Source organism: Poecilia formosa, unplaced genomic scaffold (genome assembly GCF_000485575.1).
Source record: "Poecilia formosa unplaced genomic scaffold, Poecilia_formosa-5.1.2 Scaffold38, whole genome shotgun sequence".
Lineage (NCBI taxonomy): Eukaryota > Metazoa > Chordata > Actinopteri > Cyprinodontiformes > Poeciliidae > Poecilia > Poecilia formosa.
In genome coordinates, this window is record NW_006799977.1 from 656,820 (window position 1) to 670,911 (window position 14,092).

Sequence of the window (14,092 nt, forward strand, 5' to 3'; positions counted from 1 at the left end):
CATTCTGTTGTGGAAATTCACTGAAGTTATTTTGTAAAAAAAACAGAAAACCCATAAAACCTGCAATTTTTATATTTATCTTTAAAAACATTAGTTGCCTCTGTGTCATTTTTAACCAAAACTATTAAGAACCAGTGAGGAATGCCCAGAGAGCCTCTTAAGCCACAGGTGGCAGATCCCTGGTCTAATGTATAAAATTCCCGAAATTTGTCCCTGAAATATGAAAGAAATGTGATAAAGTTCATGGGGCATGAATACTTTTGATAAAACACTGTTGTTTTCTGATGCTTAAATAAGTTGATGGCTTTGCTTTTGCCTATGCAACAGGACTCAGAACTGTGGATCTGTTTAGCTCTCATAGGAATGGGAGTACACACTGATTGGACCAATTTCGTCATCCATCTGCGGCCGTCAATTCCCAGCTTCACCCAGAAAGTCATCATCCTAAAATACAGCCCCTGTCACAGGCCTCAGCTCCCACTCCCTGTAATCACACATACACACTAACCACGCCCTGCAGCAGACTGCCGACAGGTTTGACATCATCAGTCACCACTTCACAAAGCCCTACTTGATTTATGAGGTCATCTCTTCCCACTGGTCAGCATCTGATCTCTGCCTCAAGGATGCTAACATGCTTCAGTTTCATAGATGATGAGTTGACCACACACTAGAGGTCAGATTGAGCCAAATTGAGTAATTATTCCATATTTTGTCAACATGACTAGAGGTTTTTTTTTGTTCCCCTCTGTATTTTCTGGAAACAATATATTTTATTTCTTTTTAGTGTTTTATAAGGTCAAGATGTTAATCTGCAAAAGTAGGTACTTTAGTGTACAACGATTAGAAAAATATAACCATTGTTTCACCACAGCTCCATGTAACTGCAGTATTTACCAGAAGGACAGTAACTAACTGTGTTCTTCAGCAAGAAAAGTCTGGCATTTTTCCGCAGGATTTTGTTGGAGCCGTAAGCAAAATTTACTTCATGTGTTGCTGTTGCTTAGTGAAAAGGAGAGTTGTAAAACTTTTAAAGGCACCATGGGAAGTATTATAAATATTCATACCAGGGTTCAAAATGCAGATTATGCTGATTATCACAGTGGAGGGCATCAGATCCAGTAAATTGTGAGACTCCTTGTTATCTGCTTGCCAGTTCTTTGCCCAGAAGGGATTTAATTACTTTCCTGTAAATATTTAGATTTACCACCTTTGACTGGGCACGTTGTGCTGCCCCGGTAACCACTCTCTGTATTAACTGGATCTAAGCCAGTGTCCAGGCAAGAGTCAATGTTTATTTGCATGAGACTTGGACTTCAATTTGCAGCTAGGATGACTATATTGAACTTCAGGCCCAAGATTTTATTTAATAATTTTTGCCTGAAATTCAGTCAACTTCTGAATTATTTGAGTGCAAAATTAAGAAAAGAGTCGTTGTGATTAATAAGGTTATGCTATTTGGCATATAATGTGATGTTTGGTGGAATCAAGGTTTAGTGCTGTGATTTTAATCCCCCTTATAAGAGGAAACACACCCACGTTTTGCATTGGTAGTATAAACCTGAACAGTGGAAAAGGAAATTAAAACTTGACCAAATGAAAACTTTGTGCTTGAAAATTTTCTTCCGAAAAAAATCTATCGCTCCTTTCAAAAACACTTGGCTGAGTTCAAAGAATTCCCAAAAATCACAGTCAAAATATGAGAAGGCAGGCTAGTGCATGCTGCTAAAATGTCATGTGCTGCTGTTCAAAATGCAAATCAGTAGTGAGTGTGGCCCCCACATGTTTGTAGAGATCCAAATGTTTCTGCTGCAATGTCACGTGCTTCCAAGGTGCACAGAGATGGACAAAGAAAAAAATATCTCTTGAAGAAAAGAGATATTCATCCACAGATGTTCTGCTCATAAACCTGCTTTACTTCTAGTCAAAACATCCTCAACACTATGACTTTTACTCAGCAATATGACCATCTTCTTTTCCTGGCCTCCACTTCTTAGCCTCTCATCACACCTTAAGCTCCTTCTGATTACATAAAAACATGACATCTGCTGAGAAGGAATGTCTGTCTGCTCCTGTGTTCTCCATTAAGCCCCCCTCAGTCACCCACAGCGGTTTGGCGAGTCAAAGGATGCTGAGCTGCTTTTGGGATTGTGGGCTCGATTCTGAGTCAAGGAATCTGAGTGGAAGTCTGTTTTGTGTCTGTGTTTCTATCCACTGCGTGCACTCTCATCTTTACATCAAAATGTATGTTTCCTGATCAGATTATGCAGCAAATGAGCGACCATCGCTATGACAAGCTGACGGTGCCAGATGACATTGCTGCTAACTGCGTCTACATGAATCTTCCCAACAAAGGACACGTGCTTCTTCACTGCACGGCGGAGGAGTTTCCAGAGAGTGTGAAGGTAATATTCATCTCAAATCCCATACTTACTTTCTCTCAAATGCACAATTACACTGTCATCAAGGATGCTAAAGGCAACACCTGCGGTAGGAAGGACCACCATCAGGACAGCCAGATTGGTTTGGCGGCTTAGATTTAAGGAGAGGCTGTCTATGTTACACTTCATCCTCCCCAGACCTCCGAAAAAAACAATTGGCAAGAGAGAGAACCCGAACATGAGCTACATAGTTATTTTCCTCTGACCATAGTGGGCTTTTTTAAACAAAAGAAGCTGCAATTTTCAATGAATTGGACTGTTGTGGACCAGGCTCGGACAAGTCTAAAACCAAGGAACACCAAAGTGTTTTATCTTCTCCATCAAAACTTGAGTCGTTCATTGAGGCGGGTCCAAATGGATGTTTTCAGTGAGAATGAATCAAATGTAATTTTATACACAAAAGAGTTTAGTTATAGCGATTACACTGAAAATCTCCAAACCTTTACATCTTAGTTGAGAGGTGCAGGTTTTTATCGTGCCTGTCCTATCCATCCGTACACATTTGAGATGGTCATCATTATGGGCGAGCTCCGAGGAGCCACAAGGAGTGGCACTTTTAGGAAAGACGGCTCTCACCCAGGGCATCATAGATAGCTCTGCAGGGAGCAATAGTCTTCTCAGTCACTCCCTGGGCAAGTTTTTTATTGCTTTTTTTCAGCCCAGCTTACTTAAAATGATTTTTACTCCATTTTAAAGGTCTTTGAACTGTAATTTCTGGTTTGAAATCCTAAATATTTAAACTAAACCTTAACTTGACTACTCTAAGCTAAAAAATAATTAATTGTTGTTTGTTGTTTCAGACAGGCACCACCCAAAAGATGATAAACTGTTAAAAGAGTACATTGTGAGAAAACATTTTTCTTGATACCTTTAAGAAAATGCCACATCAAAAATTATTTTAACTCTGCACAATAATCAGACTTTATTGAATGGTACAATTCCAAAGTTTAAATTTAAACCTTCTATTCTCAAATATCTGCCCAGTCCTATTATTTAAAAATGTATAAACGACACTGAACATTTTCAAGTGGTTTTATCATCCATCCATCCATCCATCCATCCATCCATCCATCCATCCATCCATCCATCCATCCACAGCCAACCAACCATTCCATAAACACTATCCATTTGTTCTTCTAGATTGAAGTGAACCAAATTGATTTTGTTACCCAACCTTGTGATTTGTGAGCATCTTCTTCACAAGAAACACCATTTCTACCAAACTTGCCAATGACCAAAGGAATGCCATCAAAAAAGAAGAAAAAACAATCTTTAAAATTTTTTTATTTTATTGAATCACCCTTTGTTTAAACCTTAAGAAAATATGTTTGCACAGTCACTTGTCTAGAAACATACACGGCTAATTGTTTCCCACAAATATACAGTACAGTAGCATTAAAGTCTCAAACAGCTTAGCTTTAAGGAAAATTGTGTCTCTGACCCATGACACGTATATTCCATGTGGCTGCTTGACATGAGTTATGTGTTATTTTCTCCATTTGTCTGCTGGGTCAGGGAAGACTGAGCAGTAGCTGTGTTATTTTGATTCTTTGGGGTGACTCCAAATCACAACAAGTCATAATGGTTCTCACAAGATTAAACCTGGCAACACATAGTCTGCAGAGACAGTGTTCAAACCTCAAAATGTACTCTGTGGTTAAAGGCCCAAACCTAGCCAGCTATTTTTAGAAGGAGGAATTCACAAAATGATGTGTCTTTGGACCTAAATCCGCAAAGAAGTCTCTGTTTTCTGCCAGGAAGAATGGCTGATGGAATTTAGCTTGAGCATGATAAAATCTATTTGTGTATATAATGCTGCTTGCTTTGGGAGTACCTTTTAACAGTCTATTTGGATAGGTTTGTGAAGAATGTACAGTGCCTTGCACAAATATTCCTCCAGAACCTTTTTGCCATCAGCCTCAAACTCCAATAAATTTTACTGCGATTATATTGGTAGACCAACACAAATTAGCACATTACTGAGGGTTAGAAAGAAAACATCTGTGAAGAAAAGCCTCACGAAGACTAAGAATCATACAAGGTCAGGTGTGAAGTTGTGGAGAGTCACAAGGGGAGGTTACGGTATGTAACAATATCCCAAGCTTCGAACATGTTATACACCACTACTCAGTTCAATGCAATGATAGAACTGTTCAGAAAAGCAGGTAAGAGGCTGATAGAGACTCTGAAGGAGCTGCAGGCGGGAGAGTTTGTCGCAAATTTGAGACTGAACACAATGACACACCACGCATTTTTATTTCTAATCAAAAAAATGATACATGGTTTTCAGAAATGATTAGAAATAAAAATGTGTGGTGTGCATTTTTATTTCTAATCATTTCTGAAAACCATCTATCATTTTTTTTTCTCACATTACCCCAAGTTGAGTTGGTCTATCGCATTAAATCCCCAAACATTTGCATTTGTGCTTTACAATGTCTTAATATAAGCCCAAGGATTAAAATAAATATACAAGGCACCATTGCTGATTTATGATACAGTTCCATCTATGTTTTTCAAGCATACCAAAAACTATTAAAGTCTAATTTCTGTTCCATATTTGCACATATATAAGATTTTGTAACTTAGGGAAATATATTAATAACACCAGACACAGTAAAACAGCAGGAGCTGCTTAATCAGAGCAGACTGTCATGTTTTGCGCAGTGGGTCTGGAGTTGGTACATGTTTCCCAGAGGAAATTTTTGCTTGCTCTTCCTGTGAGATGTAGAGATTTGTCTACATAATCACCGAGGCACTCAGCAAGACATCTGCCTCCCAACACTGTCTGTCCTGACCTCCGCTCTATTTTTAGCTGCTCGTGAAGTTACATAAGAGTTCCACACAAACAAAACCAGGGGGTCATGAGAAGACTGGTGGGGTATGACGGGCTGAAGATCTGGCACATGAAACGGTTAGCTATGTCCTGGAAGTCCGGAGTTAAATAAATGAAGCATACAAAAGCCCCTGTAACTTATGATCCTACTGTTTAGGACTATGTCAACCTGACCCAAAACATAAGTCCTTACCGCTATAATAAAAAAATAGGCTTGGTATGATTTAAAAAAGAGGGAATATGAGGCCGAAGAGATAAACAGAAGAAAAGTCATTAATGTGAATGTGTTTCTAAAAGCTATGCAAAGTCTTGACCTTTCCTGAGAAATCTTTTATTTGATAACCTAAGGTTAAGACTTTTTGGTGGCAGTAAAGTTATCCTCTAAGTTTTTTTCTTGACTGAAAATGGAACTAAGAAAATTAAAAACCTGTCACTGAAATGTCTACTTTTGTGCACAAGAATATCAAAATGGCAAGATAAAAGCAAATGCCATTTTCAAATATAGACTTTTCAGTTTGGCTGTCTAATGCATGGAGAGTGCTTGCAAATATGTCTCTTGGAGTATTTTGTATGGGTGTTGTGTTGGTGAATTAACGAGTGCTGTGTTGGAGCATTAGGTGTGAAGGATGCTTTTAAGCTGTTCGGTCCTTGAATAGCCAAATTAAGAGCTGCCTCTGCGTTTTGGACGAAAAGTGAAGTCTGTTCCTAATGAAGTTTGGACACCCCCCTGGCTTACCCTTGTCATTGGCCCTGTTTCTGGTGTTCATGGATAAAATCTTAAATTGTGGGGAGAATAGGGTCTGATTTGGAATCTCAGAGTCTGTCTTTTTGCCGATGATTTGATTTTGATGCCATTTTCAAGCCTTCATCCTCAGGGAACTATATGGTTGAGATAAGAGTCAGCTCTTTTGCCCTACAGCTTGGTGCTGAGTCTTTTTATTTTGCTGAGGATTTGTGATATCTTGGAGTCTTGTTAACAAGAATGTAAAGGGAGATGGATAGACTCTCTTGGGCCTTATTAACAGTCTTAAGGGCTTGGGCTTGGTCTGTTGAGGTAAAGAATGAGCAGAGCCAAATAGGCAAATCTTGTGGTTTATTATGATCGCTTAACAATGAAAAACTGAAAGAACAAGATTTCGGATATAAGTGGCTGAAATGTGTTTCCTCCGTAGGTTGGGTGGGCCATAGTGAGAGGGAGAGGAACTCAATCATCCAGTGGGAGCTTGAAGTGGAACCTCTGGTCCTCTGTAATGAGTCATTTGAGGTTGTTTGGGCATCCAATCAAGATGCCTCCCATTAGAGATTTCCTGGGCATCTGCCTGTGAGAGCAGACTCTTGGACAGAACTCGCTGAGACCTTGTGGATTTGGAACACCTTGGGTGTTGGGATCCTGCTGATGAGCTGGATAGTTTAAGTATGGAGAGGACAAGCAAAGTAAAATATACTGATGGATATATATACATATATATAAACATAAATTACTTTTTGTGGGTGAAAAAATGTTTGCAAATTTCAATGGACAACTAATACTGCTGAACATTTTAAGCATTACAGCTAAGTTTGTCATCACATTCCCGTTGCCATGTAGACATTTCTTTTCAACAGACGGCAGTTAGGGACAAATTAGCACAGGCAGATTTCCACAGTGTAGTAATTTAGACAACGCACGAAAAAGGAATAATGTGAAAACTATGTAGGAACATGCATTAACACCATAGTTTCAAACACTCCAATACTGTTTGTGAAAGGGGAGTGTCACTGTTTCAGTTGCACTGAGATCTGGCTGATGTTGCTGCATTACACAACATTCTAAGCAGTCATTGTAGTGACGTTAAAGATATCATCTGCATCAACAGAAGCTTTGTTCGCCATATTGCATCACTCCTTATAAGTGTGTTTAGTTGGTCCCCCTGGTTGTGCTTTAAGGCCTCACTTGATATCACTGCAGGGTTGAAGCAAGAGTTTAAAGAGAAAAATGTCCTGGTTTGGAAGTGCAGTAGGAAAACAGTGGTTTTCTTTTGGAAAACGGCCACAGTGTGACACATTACTTTACAAGGGTCTTTTGAGAATGCTGTAATAGTTCTCACTCCATTTTCTTTTCTTTTTTTTTTGTTTGGAGAATTTGCTTAGAGACGAGAAAATGTTTAGAGCTGTTCTCTTGCTTAATATTTTGTCTCTCTCCCTTTGGATCTATGCCACCAAAAGCAATTTAACAATCACTTGTCTGTGCACAAATAATTTTATTTCGTTTGTAAAGTTCATACCGGTTAATGCTCCAAATGACTGGTGGAAGCAGCATTTAGTTTATTTACATAAAAAAAGCTGAAGCTACAATGAGAAAACCCTTAGTTTGTTAATACTGGCAAAATTTACCTTTCATATGAATAGTGCTAAATGTCCAGAGAAAACATTTTGTGTATTTTGCACATTTACCCGTGACAGTTATGGGTTCCTCATCAGTATGATGTACATTATTTTTAATTTGTGGAATATTGCAAACAAAAATGTCACTTTTTGGTTTCTTTTTTCTCTGTCCTGTTTTCATCTAAACTACAGATAGCCCGGCTAGCATCTCAGGTGATTGGGATTTGTCCTGTAATCGGTGGGTTGCTGGTTCGAACCAGCCTCTCAGTTCTTGTCTTGTAGCTGTGATGCGTTACTTGCTTTGCCTGCTGGCTGTGGTCAGAGAGTCCAGTGGCGCTGATTGAATAGCAGATGTGCTTGTATCATCAGTCTGCCCCAGAACAGCTGTGGCTACAATGTAGCTTTCCTTATCATTGTGTGAATGTGTGTATGAATGGGTGAACTGCTCTGAAATCATCTGACTTGATAAAGTGCTATGCAAATTCAGGCCATTTATCATCTTACCTGTGAAAATAGTTGACACATTGTTGTGGTCTGCAACTTGGCCACCAGATGGCAGCGCACTGTCTGAACTGCTCATTTAACACTTTAGCTTGTTTTTATTTACTTTATTTACTCAGGATCCAGGGGGCGCTGGTGCCCAACTTCAGTGGTGAGTGAAAAAAAAAGGGGTACACCGTGGACAGGTTTTCAGATCATCACGGGACAAACATCCCTAAGGGCAATTTAGAGAAACAAATAAATCTAAGATACAAACGTTTGGACTGTGTGAGGAACCCAGAGTACCTGAAGAGAACTTGGAGTGTAATTTCTACTAGAAATGTGGTAATGTAAAAATTTCCCTTGGTAACACAACTCTTGAATCACCACGTTTGCCTGTGGCAATAGCTGTCATGCCTTGCAAGCTTGTTATGGCTAGAAGTTTTGCACCACTCAAATTTTATATTTGCATTTATTAAGCCATTTAGTGTTTCTGAAATGAGACACATGCACAAGATTTCAGGATAGGGTTGTAAAATTCTGCTTTATAGCTTGATTCACTCTGAGTTCCTATCAACCTGAGTATCTGGTGAGATCTTCTAATTATTTCTCCTAACTTGGATCATCCAGACACCGATTTTTTTCATGCAGCTGAGCCACTGACTGAAATCCCACATTTAAAGAATTAGATCAGAAAAGTAATGAACAGAGTCAAATTCATAAGATTGCACTAGACTGAATGTGGCACCAATTTTCTAAAAATCTTGTAAACACAAAAAAATTGAATATCTGTGCTGATACTCTTGTCTTTGTGTCTTGCAGGTGTTTGAAAAGCTGAAAGACCACATGCTGATTCCTGTGTCCAATATGGAGAAAGTTAAAGTGGACGGGGCTCTCACATGCTGCTCTGTGCTCATCAGCAAGAATCCAAACATCTGAGCATGTTGAAAAGTGATCTTTCAGTGCATGCTAATCAAGCACTGCAGCTGGTATACAGCTTAATGTTGAACAAAAAGAGCAAGTTAGAGGAGAGATGAGCACTTTCAGTGATTTCTATTACATAAAATCTAAAGGGAACCATCAGGTCATCTCTCCAGTACACTGAAATTAGAATAAGACAAGTTAAAATGTGAGAGTAGTTTAGATGATAAACATAAAGCATCAGGTTACCAACATCTTTTTAAAGAAATCAGGATTGATAATCGAGCTATTTTGCCCTAAAATTTAAAACCGACACTGTTCAATATGTTAAAAGTGAACAACAGGACCAAAACAGCTGTCTCTTCTAATGTTAGATATTGTTTAAAATCAGTAGAGGGATGTATGTGCCATGTTGATTTACATCCTTGAACCTTATGAAGATTCATAGCTTATGTATTGACTAATCTGTGAATACCATTCAGTGTTTATGACTCACAGAGAAGCTCAATGAAATTAACACAGATTCAATAGATTCCTATTTTGTCATTGTAAGCTGAAATATTAATAACATTGTTCTGCAGATCTAAAAGAAGATGTGTATAGAGTTAGGCTATATTGTTTACATGCACCATTTTGACTGTGATTTACCTTTTGTGTGATCTTGTGCCTACATAGTGTGAGTAAACTTACATTTTTAAAGAAATGTATTCTGGACCAACATCAAAGAAACCAGTTCAACTAGAACTGTCACCTAAAGTTTCACTTTTATTACCCATTCACAGCAAAATTCTGACTGTTTCCATACACTTGGTGCTGAATCTAATTCTGAAAATACATAAATATGTTTAAAAATGACAATGTAGCAAAAAGCTTGAAAAATATTTTGGTATGATGATTGTAATCTTTTTTTTAAATCCATTCCTGTTTTAATGTTTAAATTTCTGCCCTTCAAAATCCATTAGCACTCTTACTTTTAATAACTTGCTTAAACAAATTTCTCGTTAAAATCCAGTTCGCTATCTAATACTACACCACCACCAACAGTTTCAGCATATTTGTTGCAAAAAAGAAAAGACTAATTAAAAAATACTGTACCAACCATGCATAGGTCATGAATGTAGTGCCTTGCATAAGAAATCACACACATTCAACTATGTTTTACATTTTAATCATGTTAAAACCACAGATATTGTATTTCACTTCATGTAATAGAACAACAGAAGTCTGATACCGCCAAATAGCAACTGCAGCAACCAACCGCCTTTAGAAGTAAACTACTTAGTTAATAGTGCCACGTTTGTGGGATTACATTTCAATATTAATGCAGTTGTTCCTTAAAGATCTGATATTAGACAAACAAGCATGAAGACCAAAAACCACAATTATTTTGTGGTGGGATAAAATGCGGAGACGTTTACTCCAGGGTTAGATTATACAACCCTATGCCAACCTTTGAAAACCTCTTTTCTTAGTTGAACAAACCATTTCCACTTTGAAACAAAGTGTTGTCATCGTCATACTGTTAAGTTGCTTTTTATCAGCAGGAGCTGGTAAGAGATGATGGGAAATATGACCATAGTTTAAGGCAGGGCAATACTGGAATAAAAGCTGACTGGGATAGATATTCATGCATTGCTTTGTGGTAAAATATCACATAAAATACAAGGTACATACATTAACATTTGTGGTTTTGACATGACAAAATGTAGAAAATACTTTTTAAGGCACTGTATGTTTTTATTGAAACCAACACAACCTTCCTTCCTACTTCTGCCAGTGCCTTTGTGGAAAATCGATGACTTTTCTCCCGCTGAACGACTCTGAGGTTGCTGCACTTTCTCCAACATCATTAGTTCTGCCTGTGTTTTTGATTACACTGGATGTTTGTTATTCTTGTTTGGCAGTTTTTCCTTCAGAAACTGATGTATGCCATCCTGTCAGCACTCTCTGTAGCACAAAATTCAGCAGGACCAAATGTGATTGCAGTCAGTTTTCAGAACCAGTTAACCACAGCCGTGTGATGAGCTTCCAGCAGAAGCCAACCTTATGTTGCTGCTGCTTAAGTAGCTTCATTTCCGTTGTTGGTGAATTCGTGTTTGAGGCCTGCAAACATGACAACACAATAAATACAAACACGTGTTCTATAATAACCCTGCATGTCCATCACATCTGAGGCAGCTCTGGTTCTCGGTGTGATTGTCTGTGAAAGTTGAGGAAATGACATCAAGAGGTGACTCAACCTCCCCCCATAGACATTAGCGTATGGGCAAGTGGGCAGTGATGAAACATGGAAAGAATTCATGTCGGGAGGAAAAGCAGCTTGGGGAGTAAACACTGGCCCTTTTAAATTTTCTTCTTCTGTTGCCTGTCTCACTTTGAACACATTCTGTCTCCCACCTTTCTCCTAACGCCTCATGGACAACGCGGGGCTACTTTATCAATGTGACATCATACGCCTTGGCAGACGCTGCTGATCTGCTGCTGGTGTGATAGCAAACAGTAGTTGGACTGGATAGTTTTCTTCTGATGCCTTAGCTACAGTATAATGATCCTCCATACTTAGACTGCAACTCAAAACTAATTCAGCTAAATTGCAAAATTATCTAAGTTTGGGCTCAGATAAAAAAATATTTTAAAGCTGTTAAAACGTCAAACATGTAGGGTTTACATCCACTCCTAGTTGTTAAGGTGTTATTGTTCCATCTCAAGTGTTTTGGTTTTAATTCAAACTGTCGAACTCCTCTATACTTGAGCCTTTTCCTTTTATTTTATGAATAAATCAACATTAGCTTTCATCTGTGTTGTGAGTCATTTATTAACCTTAGAATAGAAACTTCTTTTAAAACAAATAATGGCATCTCAATCCTCATATCTCATATGAGTGTGCAAAAAGTTAACAAGATCACAAGGCCTGAGAAAATGTGAGTTTATGTTTTTGGTCCAGATTCAGTCCGTGGTCCCTCGACGTCCCTCATTGTGGCTGCACACATCGGCAAGTTGATGTGTGCTGCCACCTTGTGGTATTAAACAAGAACTACAGAACAAAGTACAAGGTCCCTGCGCAATGCGCACAATGTTTCATACTTTTCCAGATTTACGATTTACTTTATTTAAAACAGCGAAAATATACAGTACACATTAACCACAAGAGAAGAGATGCACTGTATCAGGTTATAGCACAAAGTCTAACTTTGCATTCCCCAAAACTGCCTGATACAATTAAAATACAATAATAAAACGACAACAAAAAAACAACATAAAAACACCTGGATTATTATTATTATATTACTTCTGTTTTATTTTTCTATACTTATCAAAGAATTTGCAAGATTTTTCTCTCTAAGAACCCTGACAGCCTTTAATTTTTAAAAAGAAATTTAAAATTTATTATTCTTAAACATTTACATGTTTATATTGTAAGTATTCAAGCTCTGAAGCAAGTAAGTAATGGATTACTAAACAGAACTACAAATAGTAAAAAAAAAAAAAAATACAATTATACTGTCCCATACAACTGAATATAAAGTTAGTTGCTAATACTTAAACTTAATGTTACATGAAAAATATAAGAACTGTTATATGTTCAGCATAATCCAATATACTCCAAAAATAACTGCATAAAAAAAGAGCATTTATAACAGCACTTATTGTTACAACGGTTATAATAAACATTTCAAGCTTTTTTCTATATATCCGTAGTAATATAGCAATATTCCTTTTCATTTTTATTATCACCTTTCTAGTTTTTAATTCTTTTTCAAATGTAGATTTTACTGAAACTATATCCAGTAATCTATGTGAATTGATCACTTTTGTACAGAGAACTTAAGTTGGAGGCACACTTGTGTTGCATGTTTAGTCGAGGAAAAGGTTAGTATAGGGGTTACTTTTATCCTGTCCAACATTGATGTTTTCACTCAAGCCATCTGTAGACTGAGACAAAGGTAGGTAAGAATGGTTAAAATAGTTGCTGCACGAACAAGGCTTAAGACAGTGGCATGTTGTAGAAAGGTTATCTCCTTTCTCAGGATCTTTTCCATCTTTAAATTGCTCATAGACATAACAGTTTTGCTTAAGGCAGAGAATGGACAGATCTTTGTTCAGAGTGACATAGTCTCTGAGGGTTTCGCTCCCAGAACTCCCATCTGCCTGTTTCTCAAAGGAAAAGCTTCCATCAGAGGAGAGGAAGTTGAGTTCTTCAGAAGGGTTGTCAAGGACTGGAAGCTCATCAGACATGATCTCCACTACAGAGGAGGTTGTTTCTTCAAAACACAGCTTCGATGTGACTGGAGGATTCTGTAAGGTGAGTTCATTAATTCATGGTGAGTAACTCAGAATTTATTTAGTCATTCAGCTTTAAATGTATTAATTCTGTTAACATTTATTATACATTTCTACTTATTTTAGGATGAACTATGAAAATGTGTTTTTTGTAGTGGTGAACATGTGGGGAGACAAAACAAGACGATCATTTGGGTTTTATTTCTCGAGGATTTTAACAAAATGAGAGCAATGTTAAATGAATTATGAGTTTTACAAAGTGGTGGACTTTTATTTAAAACATGTCTCTCAGTGACAGCTGCTCTAGCAACATTTTTTTTATTTAGTGGAGCTTCTTCTTTCATAGAACATAGAATTTACTTGTATTTTTTTTTCTGGGTTTCCCAGTTTCTTTCCTGGAAACATTAGGAGTTACTTTCTGGACTATTCAGTAAAGTATCGGAAATGTCTTACAAAGTAACTTATAAGCTGAAGGAAAGAAACCACTTTGTTTCATGAAATTTCCATAAAGGTGGATGGTAAGTCCTGGAAATGACTTTTAAGTTCAGGGAAAGTACACACTGTATTATTTTGTGCTACCATTTTGTTTTTATTTATTGTTGTTTTGTGTATGGATTACTTTAAACTTTAAATCCTGCCACTAAATATTTTACCCATTTCTGCTGGTTGATGTCTGTCAGGAAGCCCTGCAGAACTTTTTCAAGGTTGGGTACTGGAGGCCAAAAGAGCAGCTTGAGCTTCCTAAAAAAAAAAGAACATAATGATGTTT

General features: G+C 37.6%; 1 protein-coding gene and 1 long non-coding RNA gene across 2 annotated transcripts in view; one reads left to right on the forward strand and one right to left on the reverse strand.

Annotated features, from left to right (window-relative positions):
* The window catches only part of ddah1 (dimethylarginine dimethylaminohydrolase 1), a 70,066-nt gene extending 59,870 nt beyond the window's left edge, over window positions 1-10,196 (forward strand). Inside the window, exons 5-6 of the mRNA XM_007550827.2 lie at window positions 2,262-2,405; window positions 8,944-10,196. Of these exons, the coding sequence (XP_007550889.1) occupies window positions 2,262-2,405; window positions 8,944-9,060 (261 nt within the window). The 3' untranslated portion in view covers window positions 9,061-10,196. The remainder of the gene's footprint in view (window positions 1-2,261; window positions 2,406-8,943) is intronic.
* Window positions 9,956-14,064, reverse strand: LOC107836089 (uncharacterized). Its single transcript, XR_001661936.1, has 2 exons — window positions 13,977-14,064; window positions 9,956-13,338 (listed from the first exon to the last, which is right to left on the reverse strand). It is a non-coding gene; the product is annotated as an uncharacterized LOC107836089 (long non-coding RNA).
* Between the last annotated feature and the right edge of the window lie 28 nt (window positions 14,065-14,092).